The sequence below is a fragment of the Planococcus citri genome, chromosome 2 (assembly GCF_950023065.1).
Source record: "Planococcus citri chromosome 2, ihPlaCitr1.1, whole genome shotgun sequence".
Taxonomy (NCBI): Eukaryota; Metazoa; Arthropoda; class Insecta; order Hemiptera; family Pseudococcidae; genus Planococcus; species Planococcus citri.
The window spans coordinates 67,501,120-67,516,978 of NC_088678.1; the positions used below are offsets into that span (position 1 = coordinate 67,501,120).

Below are 15,859 nucleotides of genomic sequence, written 5' to 3' on the forward strand. Positions count from 1 at the left end.
TCGACCCTCATCGATGTGTAATATGTCGATTGATATGTTTTCGATGTCGTAGAATTCGAATCTTGGAGTTATTTTTTATGTAGAGGTGGAGGGTGAGGCGTGGGGAGGGGGAAATGTCAAATTTTGCTTATATTATCGTGTACTATGTCGATTTATGTTTTTCAGGCTGCAAAGTTCGAATCTGGACTTATTTTTTTGGTAGAGGTAGAGGTGAGGCGTGGGGAGGGAGAAAATGTTAAATTTTCTTGTATTATACGTGTATAGCCCAGTCAAATTACGATTTGACCCGGACATAATTGGGATCAAAGGTTTTTTTTTGCGAATATTGTCTAGGATGGTGTAGAATGGAAATGGTCCAAAATCATATCAATGGTCAGTACTCCCATTGTGATCAACATATCCAAATTTCAGCTTCCTAGGTCATTCCCACCCCATTTAAGGCGGAATTAAGGTGGAAAACCCCTCATTTTACCCCTATTTTCGGTTGTTTCCTCCTTAAAAGAAGTGGGGATGACCTAGGAAGCTGAAATTTGGATATGTTGATCACAATGGGAGTACTGACCAATGATATGGTTTTGGACCATTTTCATTCATTTGGGACCATATTATGGCCCTCCAAAAAAATGACCTTACCGTAATTTTCGAATTTGACCCTCCCCCACCCTAGAGGTCGACTTTAGGTCCCAAAATAATCTCGTTCCCCAAGTTTGACTTTATTTGATTGATTAGAACATGTTTCAAGTCCCAAAGTCATGAAATGTAAACTTATTGAAATCACATCACTTTGAGGGGTCGTAGCGCCCCCCTTGGGGCTAGGGAGTTGGTTGATGGCTCATTTGATAGGTATTTGAGGAGAGATTAAATAATCAGTGCTCATTTTACTCAAAAGTAATTTTTTGACAAAAAACGGATTTTGGGGGGCTTTGATCCACTGTGGGGAGATTAGCTCTAGGGGTAGGGGCGGGGGCTTTTAGTATGTTGTTCACTACACCATCGTAGACAATATTCGCAAAAAAAAACCTTTGATCCCAATTATGTCCGGGTTCACCCATTTTTTCCCGCTATTTGACTGGGCTAAAATAGTGTAATATGTCGAGTAGCGCGATAAAAGTACAGCTGTCTGAAATTTGGCCAAGTCGAAGGACAAATGGGCGTTGGACAAGCCGAAGGACAATCTCAACGTTTTTTCGTTTCTAGCCTTACTTACTGGACATTATTCGATTTTTAACACGTAATAAAAATGTGTACTTATCATGTAGAATAACTTCCCTTTCTCAATTATCGTTTTTGGCGGGTTCATCAGGGTAAATAAAAAGGCAAGCCAAAGGACGCCGATTTTTCGAAATATCAAATTTTCAGAGATAAGTACGATCAGAACGAGCCATTGCGTAGGTTTTGAAAATAACATTTCGGCGTAACATTTCTATGAGAACAGTGAACCAGTGCAGCCACTCACCAGAAAAAAATGTTGGATTGGGAAGCTACCAAAAATGATTGAAAATTGCTCTAAAATTTGCGCAAAAAGTGTGTGAGAGTTTTCAAATGTGAAATGCGAGCTTCCTATGGACTTATTGCAACTGCAATTTGAACAATAATGGACCTTCGTGTTCTATGATAATGAGAATGTGTCAATTTTTTCCCAAAAAAATGAAGTTCGTGACACTTTATAACATTCATTTTCGAAAACATGGCGTGTGACAACCAAGTCGAAGGACATTTGGGGTATAAAATCAAATGTACACCAATGAAAGGAGGGGCTAAAAATCTCAATACCATATGTGAAATGTGTGGGAGGGATGATCCTTGAATGGACCAAAAAAAAAATTTCATGCTAAAACGTATTTGAGAAATTTGCCATGTACACGATTTTTACCTTTTTTTGAGAATTACCCAGGTACATAGGTTACCTACTAAGAAGAATAAAGTTTTTATAATTTAATTTGTACAAAATTAGTAATAGGTAGGTATAAGTTGTAATAAAAATAATGTTAAAAAACGATACTGGTAAGATTATTGAAACATTCGTTCAGTATAGTCTCTAATTTCATCTCAATAGAGGCGATTTTCGAAGTAGAAAGAGAGATCGTTTTATTGTTCTGAGAATCGTATTGCCACGGATTCGAATCTAAAGTCACTTTAACCTCTCCACTATCTGTAAAATTTCGTACCTGTAAGTTATTCAACGTCAAATGCAGTTCATCAAATGGTACCAAGCTATCGTTAAAATTTATTCGGATTTCAGCGTCTGCCAATTGTAAATTAACGTATGTCGTCACGCTTTCATTTATTCCATTGACAAAGTTTGGGCAATAAATCGAGACCAGGGCAGAAGGTGATTTCCTCCACTCTGTTATTATCACGTTGTTAATTTTCGGTATCGTGAATTTTTTTGCAATTCTGCTGTCCGGTACACGGAAGGGTAATTCGTGATCGGCGTAAAAAGGCAGGAAGTCATCGAAAATGTTCACTGGTTGGGCGCAGTAGTCCAATGCTAAAGAAAGCAATGGTTCTGCGAAAAGCGTAAATGTTTTCTTGAGCAATGAGATCATCAATTGTTGCGTTTCTTGTTCTATCTTCGATCGTTCGTGATCTGTGAAATTGTGCGGATTTGAGAGCAGTTTTACCTGAAATTGTGATTAGTTTTGGAGTGTGAGAGGGAGTATTTTATGGATTGATCTGAAGCATTTGTAATTTGAAAATAGAATTGCATGCTTACGTCAAAGGTTGAACAGGATTCCAATTCGAAATCATTCGAATTATTTTGTTTGAATACTCCAATGACAACATCGGCCATTTCAAAATCAATTTCGTCGAATTTGTGAGTGGTATTGAGCAAGATAATTTTCCCGCGCTAAGAAGGAATTTTGAAATGGAACTGAAATTTTTTAGTACATTAGTGTGTCGAGATTTTGAATATCAGCAATATCTACGTATTCTATGAGAGTTCATTGTGATCAGAGAAGGTCGTGACAATCTGCAAGTGTTCAATAAAATAATTGGGAAGACCACTTACTTGCAAGTAGTTGTAGAGATTACATTGAAAGAATCTGGGATACGGGTTCAATGCTGTTTCCGGTTTAGCATCGATTGAAATATTGTAAGTGAGTGATTCTATTTGGATACTCGATTCTGCCTTGAAGCTTTCGGGTATCGTTATATTCCAAGTATCGTACAGTTTTTGTATCGTGCTACCCTCGAATTGTTGAGATAATTTGGTGCTTATTTTTACAATCGGATGTTCTTCCAGTGAATCAGTGGGCTGAGTCCTGTTTCTGTTATCTGTGAAGCAAAAGGAAAATAATAATTTACGAGATTTTTTCGAGTAGAAATTCATCTAAAGATGACTTACATTTCATCGATGGCATTATGAAAGACGCAATCGCCAATTGAATTCCTTCCATTACCCACTTGGACTGATATTCCGTCAACGAGGCGTTCGTTTTAGTGTCAATAACCGTGTAGTTATGGGGGGTCACATTGATACTTTGCTGTTTTCGATCAACCGTTATCGAAATTCTATCCACTTCAAAGTATAATGGAAAAATTGTAAAATTTCGACCATCGTAATGTAAATTAGTGGTTCCTCGAATATCTTTAATCGTCAGAGTGCTGACAGTTAAACCAGAATTTTCAGCGAACGAGTGACTATCGAAATTGTGCATTCCTCTGATAGTGATATTGCTCAAGGTACGACCTAGAGAAGTGATATTTGGTATGAAGAAGTAATTTTTCCTTTTGAAAGTGATCTCAGCTTCAGAAGAGAGGCAAAACGCTGCATGGAGTGTTTGCTTGAAGTTCTGGTTGCCTCGTAAACTGTACATGAGTAACGATGGTAAGCAAGCTTTGGCCAGACTTTCGAGTTCGTACTGCGTGTCTTTTGTCAAGTTTTGGTGGAACCAAGGCGAATATATCTGAAATAATGCCACTCTTTAGTTGGGTAGATATTCTTGTCTTATGATATTTGGTGAATTTTCAAAATTAATATACATAGAACTTACGTAATGAGATTCGTAATTTTTGTAGTGAATGAAATTAACGTAGTATGGATAGGGTACATTCTTTGAGAAATTATAATATGGTAGATCAGACCATAATTCGATGGAGATGTTTTCAAAATTCACAGATCGTACGAAACCCACGTGAGCTGCATCTCGGGTTTCTGCCAAGTATCCTTTCATTTCAATCGATAGGTTGGTGAAGGATATGAACTGCGAAAAATTGATACACACGTGTTTCAATTTCTTTTATCCAACAATATGTTTTTCCCTAGCTCACAGTTTTGGCATAATATCACGTAATACCTACCACTATATCGCGAATTAATCCTTGTCGGATGGTGGCAGATTCTGCTTTCACTGGACCGGTTACGGTGACACCAGTGAAAAAGTAGTCGCTCTCATAAGACCCTAAGTCGCAATCAGTATATGTATCAAAACTGAACGAATTTAAATTCTCCAGGCTGAGGATTAACATGTTGATCGTAGCTGGATTCATATTTTGGAATTTTTTTGCGATGGTATTATTTAGCAGTGTTGTGATGTCTAGAGCCTCGCTCGAATTTAAACTTCGAGTTGGTGAAATGGAAATGGCTGTTGAATAAAAAATGAAATTAATAAGTAAAAATTAAATTGAAGGTGAGTGATTTGAATTGAGTGAATCGGCAAAAAGTCTCAAAATTATACACAGTAATTTTTCTCAATTCGGATTAAAAAAAATTATCGTACCAACTCCCCATTCCCTCCTCCTCCTCCTCCAAAAAAATGTTGAATTAGAACAAATTTAATTTTATAGATATGAAGACCCAATAAAGTAAGTACCTATTCCGTCCGATATTTATTTCAATATTTTTGAAAATCTCGTGTGTATTATGTGGTCTTTTCTAGAAGTTGTTGAGGTGGTGGTGGGGGGGGGGATGGATAATTTCAATTTTTCTGACTATAGGTATGTTCTCAAATTATGAGAGCTCTCGAATTTGAAAAAATTGAAAATATAATAAAAAAAAAAGGAGAGCCGGTAGATCTTATATTTTTTTAATTTCATTTATTAGTACATATTTTCCAAATTTTTGGCTTCTATGGTTTTGTGCTGAATGAGGAGGAGGGTTTATAATTTTCAATCGCTCGTGATCTAGTACTATATGATTTTAGGTATCATTTTTTGAATGATTTCAATTTGTTCCTGTCTACTCAGAGATCATTTTTCAAGAATCCAAATCTCTTCTGTATCATATCTGTGTACCTTTTACTTTTTAACTGTGCCGATCCAGTTTGTTTAAACACGATTGAATTGAAAATTCGAGTATTTTTTTACCTGTCAAGGTGAACGTTATTAAAATCAAAATCTTCATTGTGCAATGTGACTTCATAAAACGGAAAAACGAACTGTTTCGAGACATCGCTCGATATAATTTGCAATAAAAGTTTCGATTTACCAACAGATTCGATGTTATTTTTTTTTGCATTATCGCTGGTTCTGATTACTTTTTCAATCTATGTAGTCTGATAAAATTATAATAACTTTATCGATCAGACATTCCAATAGCTTAAAAAACACTCAATGCTAATCTGTACTTACAAACTGCTCCTCGGTACCTATTTGTACCTACCTACCTATAATTAAGTATTTTACATATTTTTTCAAACGTTTTAGTTTTAATAAAAATACTGAGGCAATACATTACACGCAATTTTATTGATAACACATAGACGTATGACCGAACGTTTCAGCAAAACTAGTTGCCTTCTTCAGCGGTAACACGATACTAAAATACACAACGAAAAGCGAAATACAAAGTCGAGAATAGATAAGAGTAGGTAGGTCGAAGATGCAACAATGGACCAAGAGAGAAACATACAAGCATAGGAACTAACTTATTACTAGACGATAAATCTCGTTGAAACTCGCTAAATCTGTCCTAAAATTTATAGCATTATCGCATTGGTTAATTAAAATGCATTCGAGAATGCGTCTTTTTAATACATTCTTTTCAAAAGTCAAAATTTTGACGTTTTCAAAATCGAAAGAATGACCAGTGTTTTTAGCATGTTGAGACAGGGCAGTGGTCGTTTTAGAGGTACGAACATCATATTGGTGCCTATACAAACGATTGGCTAAGTAGGTGTTTCTCTCTTGGTCCATTGTTGCATCTTCGACCTACCTACTCTTATCTATTCTCGACTTTGTATTTCGCTTTTCGTTGTGTATTTTAGTATCGTGTTACCGCTGAAGAAGGCAACTAGTTTTGCTGAAACGTTCGGTCATACGTCTATGTGTTATCAATAAAATTGCGTGTAATGTATTGCCTCAGTATTTTTATTAAAACTCAAAAAACACGCGTTATAATTCCAGTGTTTTAGTTTTATTACAAACAAACGTCTACTTGCTCAAAATGATGAAGTAAAAATTTGACATGGTATTATTCCTATTACTGTTTTGGTGTACACGAATCGATTGGTGGTCCATTTGTAGAAATTCTGTAGCCCCCTGTGCGTATTTTAATTTTTCAGTTCTTAAAATAAATGGTTAAAATCTGAATTCGAATTCCATGAAAATATTTTTGAAAATTTTCGTCTCAATTTTATGAATTCCGTAATCGATTTGTTGATTTTTTCACTATCCTGGTATCAACACGGAAAAAATAGCTGAAATCGAGATTCAAACAAAATGAAAAAAAATTTGATAATTTTTGCTTCAATGTTTTGATTTTTAGAATCGATTTGTATCTATCTTTTTGGGTTGGGTACCTATTCTTGATCTTTCGACATATTTTTGAATTTTTTAGTTCTATAAAAAACAGTAGTCAAGACATGGAATTGAATTACGTTCGATTTTTGAAATTTTTTGACTATAATCGATTGGTAACTCCTTTGAGCGATTGTGGAACCATACTTACATAGGTTACTTACTAAGAAAAAAAAAAGTTTCAATAATTTAATTTGTACAAAATTAGTAATAGATAGGTATAAATTGTAATGAAAATAATGTTAAAAAACGATACTGGTAAGATTATTGAAACATTCGCCAAGTATACTTTGTAATTTCATCTCAATAGAGGCGATTTTCGAACTAGAAAGAGAGATCGTTTCATTGTTCTGAGAGTCGTATTCCGACGGACTCGACGAATCTAAATCCACCACAATCTCTCTACTATCTGTGTAATTTCGTACCTCTAAGCTAGTCAACGTCAAATGCAGTTCATCAAATGGTACCAAGCTATCGTTAAAATTCATTCTGATTTTAGCCTCTCCCAATTGTAATATTACGTATGTCTGCATGCTTCCATTTGTTCCATTGACGAAGTCATGGCAATGAAACGAGACAAAAGCAGAAGGTGATTTCCTCCACTCTGTTATTATCACGTTGTTAATTTTCGGTATCGTGAATTTTTTTGCAATTCTGCTGTCCGGTACACGGAAGGGTAATTCGTGATCGGCGTAAAAAGGCAGGAAGTCATCGAAAATGTTCACTGGTTGGGTGCAGTAGTCCAATGGTAAAGAAAGCAGTAGTTCTGCGAAAAGTGTGACTGTTTTCTTAATCAACGAGATCGTCATTTCTTGCGCTTTTTGTGCTATCTTCCATTGATCGTAATCTGAGAAACTGTACGTATATGAGAGCAGTTCTGCCTGAAATTGGGATTCGTTTTGGAGTGAGATAGAGGGAGTATTGTAGAGTGATATGAAGTACATAGGTATTTGTAATTTGAAAACAGTAGATATTGCATACTTACGTCAAGGATTACAAAGGGGCGCAATTCAATATGATTTATATTATTTAGTTTGAATACTTTGATGATAATGTCGGGCATTTTAAAATCAATTTCGTCGAATTCATAAGTGGTATTGAACACGCTAATTTTCCCGAACCAAGTAGGAATTTCGTAATCCAACTGAAATTTTTTAGTGCGTTAGTGTGACGAGATTTTGAACAGCAGCAATATCAACATAGGTATTATAGGTGGGTCATTCCACGTCAATTCGACCAAGAAATGGTTAGGGGGAAGTTGGCAATTTTTTTGAAATTTTTTCTATGGAAAGAATTTTCGAAGAGATGACCAATGGCGCAAATCGCAGTCTTCTAGGCCTTTTTTAATGGCTGCCAGGAAGTGTCAAAGTTTTCAGTGAACTTGAAATATCATCCATTTCAGTAGTGGATTCTGGAATACTCAATAACCCTGATAACTACCAAAATTGATTTTTTTCCAATAGGTAGGTATTATGGGTTTTGAAAGGCTTTTTGGTGATATCATGAAAAACAGTGTTGCAACTTTTTTCATACGAAAAATTAGCTCGAAAAGTTTCAAAACGTCGTTTTCATATCGTTCCGACTCTCAAAAATTCTGAAAAAATGTATGGACAACTTTTCATGCTGAACAACATGTTAAAAAATTGAGATGACGTTATGCCGTAAAAGTCAATGTAAAAAAATTGAAAGATTGTCGAAAAAATACGATTTTTTGATCCATTTGACCCCTATTTTCACGTATCCGTTGAAAAAGTTGACAAAAACCCTTTCACTCGATGGAATAAACTCATCACAAAAAAATCAAAATTCTGAGTGATTTGAAAAAATAAACGAATTTTAATTTTTTTTCTATGAGTGTATTTTTTTATCAACTTTTTAATGAAATGCTTCAGAAAGAGGTCAAAATAAGACAACTGAATAAATTTAAACTTTTTTTGATGTTCGGAATTGAAAATTGATTTTTTTCAAATTTCGATTTTTTTGTGATGAGTTTATTTCATCGAGTCAATAGGTTTTTTCTACTTTTTCAACGGATACGTAATTACGTATAGGTAGGAGTCAAATGGGCCAACTTCACCACTCAAAACTTTTTTTAGAAAATCTCATTTTTTCGCAAACTTTGAATTTTTTAAATCGACTTTGCAACATGGTACCATCCCAATTTTTTAATTTATGTTGTTCAGCATAAAAAGTTGTGCATAATATATTTTTTTCAGAATTTTTGAAAGTCGGAACGATAAGAAAACTACATTCTGAAACTTTTCAAGCTAATTTTTCGTACCAAAAAAAGTGGCAACACTGATTTTTATGACATCACCTAAAAGCCTTTCAAAACCAGGGATGAAAAGCCAGCCGAAAGCTTGAAGCCGAAAGCTGAAAGCCGAGCAGATTTTCGCACTAAGCCAGAAGCTAAAAGTTTGCAGATTTCATTTTTCCAAGCCAAAAGCTAGCCAAAAGTTTCATTTTTTTTGGCTTTTTCAAAAGCTTTTTTGCAGAATTGAATTCTCTAAATTCAAAAGATACAAAAAAATGAAAAAAATGTCATTCAATTTTATTTTAATGCGATTTAATAAAATGAAGAAAAAAAGAAAATAATTCTAGCAATGCATATTTTCCACTATTACTAATTCTGAAACCAAAGCACCTGATTTAATTTTTGATTCCCTTTTTTTGTAAATTGATGGTGTATCAGCTAAAAGTTCAAAGTCAATAGCTTAAAGCCAAAAGTGTAAAGCTAAAAGCTTAATGAAATACAGCTGAAAGCTGTTAAATTTAAAATACTAGGCAGCTAAGCTTAAGTGTGCGTAGCTAGCTGCCTTTTCTACAGCTATAACCATTATTACATCTAGGTAGTGCATAAGTGAATCAACCATGTCACAGTGATGAGAATTTTTGAAACTCTCACTGCTTCAAAATAATAATTGTTTTTCAGTGTTTTCATATTTTCAAAATTACAATAGGTATTTCAGAATAATTAAGCTTGTATTGCTTCTAAATTAAGAAATTTCTAGTTGTTTTTCATAGTTTGCATTGTTTTAAAATTTACAAAATTTCAAATCAATTTCCCAAATTCCCCATCGCTACAATTTCATGAAGTTTTCAATAAATTTTCAGAATTTTGCATTGCTGCTGAGTTAGCAAATTTGCAATCAATTTTTAGAATTCACATTGCCTCTAAATAGTCAAATTTTGAATAATTTTTCAGAATTCTTATTGTCTTTAAATTAAAAAATTTCAAATTCAATTTTCAAGTTCATATTGTCCACAAATTGTAAAACGTTTACACAATTTTAGGAATTCACATTGCCTCCAATTTTTCAGAATTCTCATCTTCTTCATAAATATTACAATACGTCTTATTTCATATAATTTTCAAGTTCACATTATCTGCAACTTACAGAACTTTTAATCAATTTTTGGAATTCTCAGCGTCTCTAAATACAAATTTTCATATTATTTTTTTTAGAATTTCTATTGTCTTCAAATTTATAAATTTTCAAACCAATTTTCAGAACTTGCTTTTTATTCTAAATTAAGAATTAAATCTTATGAAATACAGTATGTTAAGAATTGGCATTGCCTCTAAATTACACAAAAAAAATATGGGTAATTTTTACAAAAAAATTTAACTAAATACTGGTATTTAGCACAATTAAGTACCAGATCCCATTCAATAATTTTTACTGTAATCGTATAGTAAAAATTATCATTTTAATAAATTTTGCTATAGTTAGGTACCAATAGTAAAAATCATTTTGTTTTAATAATTTTTACTAAATCATGATAATAAAAATTACATGTTTCAATTTTACAAAAATTAGTTTAATTACTCATTTTGAAGTAATTTTTAAATTATAAGTAAAAATTTAAAAATTATTCATGTCAAGGTAATTCTTACTAAGTATACTTATGGCTATAGGTAGACAAAAAATTAATGAAATGAATTTTTAGTTAGCAAATATATCATAATTCATTACTCAATTTCAGCATTATTTTTACCCCATTATCATGTACCTACTACATAGGTAACTCCAAAGCATTTACCTGTCCAATTTTCCTTCGAAAAATCTGTCACTTACCTACTTACCTCACGGGGATTCGAACCTGGGTCCCTAAATTTCCTATTCCTACCTACATGCCCTAACCACTCAGCCACAAATTCACTACGAGGGTTAGGGCATTAAAATAATATAATTATGTATTTGTTTGGTAAACGCCCCACCAAACCACTCCCACTTGGAATTTACACCTAACAGACGGGGGTGTAACAGGGTACAATGAAACACAGCTGGTGATGGAATAGACTGGGGGTATAGCAGGGTACAATGAGCGGCAGGTGTTCTACAAGTCCCCTTTTCCCTTTTTTAGGATTTAATGCATTAAAATAATGAACTAAAATTGCAATTACTCAGCAATTACCCATCCGAATTGAATGAAAATTAATCTATTCCCTCCGCCTTAATGATTCTCAAATGGTGTCCAATAGGTACAAAAAACGGTTGGATAGCTTAACAGAACATTCATTGTAATTGAAATTTCAATTTCTCAAAGCGAAACCAATAGTGTGCTACGCACACTAATAAGGGAAAGCCATTGGAAGCTAAAAGTTTGGCTAAAGCAAAGCCTCAAAAATCGAGATAGCCGAAACCTGAAGCCAACAGTTTCAATTTCGAAGTTTCAAGCTAAAAGCCAAAAGCTGAAGTTTCATTTTAAGGATTTTCATCCCTGTTCAAAACTCGTAACACTACTGGAAAAAGTTCCATTTTGGTAGGTGTCGCGATTATATCGTTTATCGAGTAATCCACATGCTGAAATGAATGATTTTCAAGTTCACAGAAAACTTTGACACCCCCTGATCTTAAAAAGGGTATAGAAGGCTGCGATTTGCGCCGTTGGCCATCCCTTCGGAAGGTTATTCCACAGAAAAAATTTCAAAAAAATCGCCGACGCTCCTTACCACTTCTTGGTCGAATTGACGTGAAATGACCCAGGAGTGATCATTGTGATCAGAGAGGTTTTGACGATCTGCAAGTGTTCGTATACGAGTAAATTACTTAATTAGGGAGACACTTACCTCCAAGTGGTTGTAGAGACTACATTGGATATAATCTGGATACAGTTTCAATGCTGTTTCCGGTTTAGCATCAATTGAAATATTGTAAGTGTGTGATTCTATTTGGATACTCGATTCTGCCTTGAAGCTTTCGGGTATTGTTATATTCCAAGTATCGTACAGTTTTTGTATCGTGCTACCCTCGAATTGTTGAGATAATTTGGTGCTTATTTTTACAATCGGATGTTCTTCCAGTGAATCAGTGGGCTGAGTCCTGTTTCTGTTATCTGTGAAGCAGAAGGAAAAAAATAATTTTCGAGATTTTTTCGAGTAGAAATTCATCTAAAGATGACTTACATTTCATCGATGGCATTATGAAAGACGCAATCGCAAATTGAATCCCTTCCATTACCCACTTGGACTGATATTCCGTCAACGAGACGTTCGTTTTAGTGTCAATAACCGTGTAGTTATGGGGGGTCACATTGATACTTTGCTGTTTTCGATCAACCGTTATCGAAATTCTATCCACTTCAAAGTATAATGGAAAAATTGTAAAATTTCGACCATCGTAATGTAAATTAGTGGTTCCTCGGATATCTTTAATCGTCAGAGTGCTGACAGTTAGGCCAGAATTTTCAGCGAACGAGTGACTATCGAAATTGTGCATTCCTGTGATAGTGATATTGCTCAGGGTACGACCTAGAGAAGTGATATTTGGTATAAAGATGTAATTTTTTCTTTTGAAAGCGATTTCTTCTTGAGAAGAGAGGCAAAACGCTGCATGGAAGGTTTGCACGAAGTTCTCGTTGGTTTGTAAATTGTATTCGAATAACGATGGTAGGCAGGTTTTGGCCAGTCTTTCGAGTTTGTACTGCATGTCTTTTGTCAAGTTTTGGTGGAGCCAAGGCGAATATATCTGAAATAATGTCAGTCTTTAGTTGGGTAGATATTCTTGTCTTATGATATTAGGTGAATTTTCAAAATCAATATAGAACTTACGTAATGAGATTCGTAACTTTTGTAGTGAATGCTTAAACTAACGTAGTATCGATAGGATACCTTCTTTGAGAAATTATTATACGGTAGTGTAGAAGTTAAGTCGATGGAGATGTTTTCAAAATTCACAGATCGTACGAAACCCACTTGAGCTGCATCTCGGGTTTCTACCAAGTATCCTTTCATTTCAATTGATAGGTTGGTGAAGGATAAGAGCTGCGAAAAAATTGATACACGCGTGCTTCACTTTCTTTTATCCAACAATGTGTTTTTTCCGAGCTCACAGTTTTGGCATAATATTACATGATACCTACCGCCCTATTATCGTGAAATAATCCTATTCGGAAGGTGGCAGATTCTGCTTTCACTGGGGTTACGGTGATACCAGTGAAAAAGTAGTCGCTCTCATAAGACCCTAAGTCGCAATCAATATATGTATCATAAGTGAACGAATCTAAATTCCCCATGCTGAGGAGTAATTTGTTGATCGTTGCTGGATTCATATTTTGGAATTTTTTTTGCGATGGTATTATTTAGCAGTGTTGTGATGTCACGAGCCTCGCTCGAATTTGAACTTCGAGTTGAAGAAATGGCTGTAAAAATGAAAGGAAATTAATTGTGAGAGGTGAATTGAGTGAAATCGGCAAAAAGTCTCAATACACGATAATTTTTCTCAATTAAAAAAAAAGCAGCTCCCCATTTCCTCCTTCAGCAAAAACAGTTTAGTTAGGAAGGAAAAAAAATTGAAAAACACTTATTTTTGTCTTTGGGAATGGACAGCTTAGTACTTGTGAAAATTAAAAATTTTTGTCATTATGAATTTTTGTCCAATTTTGAAATTGAAGTGGTCAGAAATATTTTTGAAAGGAAATATTTTAAAAGAAACGAATATTTTTGGCCCGTCAATTTCAAAGTCAGTCAAAAATTCATATTGAAAAAATTTGTTTATTTTCCAAAGTACTGCCCATTCCTAAAGTCAAAAATACGCTTTTCTCGATTTTTTTTCTCAAAGCTCGGTTGCCTCTTAAATTTCGAAGAAGGACAACTTGTCCATGTAGATAACGTTTTTTTCAAGTTGTGCCCGATTATATCCAAATCTGAAGTTTTGACATCCACTCATCAGACACCCTGTATTTCTGTCGTTTTTTTTTACGGTTTTGTGATGAATGAGCGAGGGAGAGGGGATCTAACTTTAAATTGCTCGTGGTCGAGTTCATGATTTTTTAAACGATACTGAATTTGTTTCTGTCCACGCAGAGACCAGTTTTCTAGTATCCTATGGGTACCCTTTACTTTTCAACAGGAATGAAACCAGTTTGTAAATACAAATGCGTCACTGAAATTAAAAAACAAATATTTCTTACCTGTCAAAGCGAATGATATTAAAAGAAAAATCTTCATTGTGCAGTTTGACTTTGTAAAACAGAAACACGTAATTTCTCGGGACATCGCTCGAAGGCTCGATACAATTTGCCATAATAGTTTTGATTTACGATTTACCAACAGTTCAGATGTTATTTTTGGCATTATCTTAGGTTCAGATGTGATCTGTCACGAGAAAACCAGGTTAGTGTCTAAAAAATCGATTTGGTTTTTTTTATGGATATTGGTAGTACTCATTATGCAGAATCCGCCTGTGGTGGTTAAAACGTTCGCGAACGATTCTTTTGACCCTAAATTCAAAGTTAAAAAAATAGAGCAACTACAAAAAAAGTTTGAAAAATTTTTTTTTTGTGATTTTCTTGAAAAGTATGTTCTGGAGAGTCAATATGCAAATTTTTGGGGCAATCGGCCCACATTTGGAGGATTAGTGCCATTTTATTGAAATTTGAATGAGGCTTAAGCTGGAGAAATCAACTCTTTCACCTTGAACAAAATTTTTGAAAAAATTGAAAAACTCAATAAATAACTTTATTTTATATTAATAATTCATTCTTAGTAGTTTTCGCGAAATTTTTGGCGTGAAATTTAAAAAAATCGTCGAAAAAAATCGAAAAAATCGATTAAGGGAAATTTCGATTATTGGCCTTTGGCAACCCTGATTTTGAAAAAAAACTGTCAGGTTATGTTGGCACCCCTTGTGGCCAAAAGTGGTCCAAGTTTCAGGGACCTACGAATCATAGATTGCCGAACACATAGATTCAAAACTTCAAACGTCCTTCCTGTAAAATTTACGTTTTGGACACTAACCTGGTTTTCTCGTGACAGATCACAGATCATTTTTTCAATCTACGTAGTCGGATAAAATCTAAAATTGCTTGATAAGAAATTTTAATAGCTTGAGTAAAACACTCAATGCTAATTAATACAGAGTGCTCCTCTGTAGATTCAGATACCTTTTTATGATTAAGTATTTTGCATATTTTTTGAAAAACATTTTTATTTTATCACAGACTGCTGGGTTCCTACTATACTTAAGTTGATGAAATGAAAATTTGTCAAGTTCTTATTGTACATAATTATCTATTAAATGTTTTGGTGTACATATAGAATCGATTGGTGACCTCTTTGAGCAATTCTGTAGCCTCTTGTGCATTTTTTAAATTGCCAGTTCTCGAAAAAAGAAATGGTCAGGTCTGGATTTGATCTGCATGAAACGAGTATTGAAAATTTTTTCCTCAATTTTCCGACTTTCAGAATCAATTTGTGAACTTCCTGAAGATCTGCAAATACAATTTTCAATTTTATTCTGATATCTTCAGAATAAATTTGTAGCCTTGTGCGAATTTTTTAGTTCTCCAGAAAAACTGCAGCTAAGATGGAATTTTTGAACTAGTAGGTATAGAAATGATTTTCACAAATTTTTGTGTCAATATTTTGGTCTCCATAATTAAATTGTGCTTCTTTTGATTCAAGAATTTTGAAGCATTTGGAAATTATTTTCTTCGAATTTTTAGTAGGTACTCGGAAAAAATGATTAAAATCTGAATTTATATACTTACAGAAAATTTTTAAAAACTTTTAGGCTCAATTTTCTGACCTCCAGAATCGATTGGTACAATTTTTGAATTATTCTGGCGCCCTGACTTGCACATTCGATTTTTTTTTTTTTGTACATATAAACTA

The 15,859-nt window shown here is 34.1% G+C and overlaps 3 protein-coding genes across 3 annotated transcripts in view; 1 reads left to right on the top strand and 2 right to left on the bottom strand.

Moving 5' to 3' along the window:
* Positions 1 to 15,859, top strand: part of LOC135837333 (echinoderm microtubule-associated protein-like 2) — a 172,731-nt gene that overhangs the window by 15,528 nt on the left and 141,344 nt on the right. The gene's annotated exons all lie outside the window — the stretch shown is intronic.
* LOC135837332 (uncharacterized) lies at positions 1,921 to 5,482 on the bottom strand. Its single transcript, XM_065352563.1, has 7 exons — positions 5,311 to 5,482; positions 4,306 to 4,589; positions 3,999 to 4,208; positions 3,350 to 3,911; positions 3,014 to 3,279; positions 2,717 to 2,875; positions 1,921 to 2,624 (listed from the first exon to the last, which is right to left on the bottom strand). Exons 1-6 carry the CDS (start codon positions 5,459 to 5,461, stop codon positions 2,852 to 2,854), a joined length of 1,497 nt encoding a protein of 498 aa, XP_065208635.1. The 5' UTR covers positions 5,462 to 5,482; the 3' UTR covers positions 1,921 to 2,624; positions 2,717 to 2,851.
* On the bottom strand, positions 6,916 to 14,316 carry LOC135837330 (uncharacterized). The gene is made up of 7 exons (XM_065352560.1): positions 14,158 to 14,316; positions 13,108 to 13,386; positions 12,797 to 13,009; positions 12,152 to 12,713; positions 11,816 to 12,081; positions 7,727 to 7,885; positions 6,916 to 7,622 (listed from the first exon to the last, which is right to left on the bottom strand). Exons 2-7 carry the CDS (start codon positions 13,294 to 13,296, stop codon positions 6,984 to 6,986), a joined length of 2,028 nt encoding a protein of 675 aa, XP_065208632.1. The 5' UTR covers positions 13,297 to 13,386; positions 14,158 to 14,316; the 3' UTR covers positions 6,916 to 6,983.

Coding starts and splice junctions, on each gene's coding strand:
- LOC135837332 (XM_065352563.1), bottom strand. CDS start 5,461: ATGCAAAAAAAAATAACATCGAATCTGTTGGTAAATCGAAACTTTTAT. Junction 3,912..3,998: donor AAAATTACGAATCTCATTAC/GTAAGTTCTATG, acceptor GCATTATTTCAG/ATATATTCGCCTTGGTTCCA. Junction 2,876..3,013: donor ATCTCTACAACTACTTGCAA/GTAAGTGGTCTT, acceptor AAAAAATTTCAG/TTCCATTTCAAAATTCCTTC.
- LOC135837330 (XM_065352560.1), bottom strand. CDS start 13,296: ATGAATCCAGCAACGATCAACAAATTACTCCTCAGCATGGGGAATTTA. Junction 12,714..12,796: donor AAAGTTACGAATCTCATTAC/GTAAGTTCTATA, acceptor ACATTATTTCAG/ATATATTCGCCTTGGCTCCA. Junction 12,082..12,151: donor CATAATGCCATCGATGAAAT/GTAAGTCATCTT, acceptor TCTGCTTCACAG/ATAACAGAAACAGGACTCAG.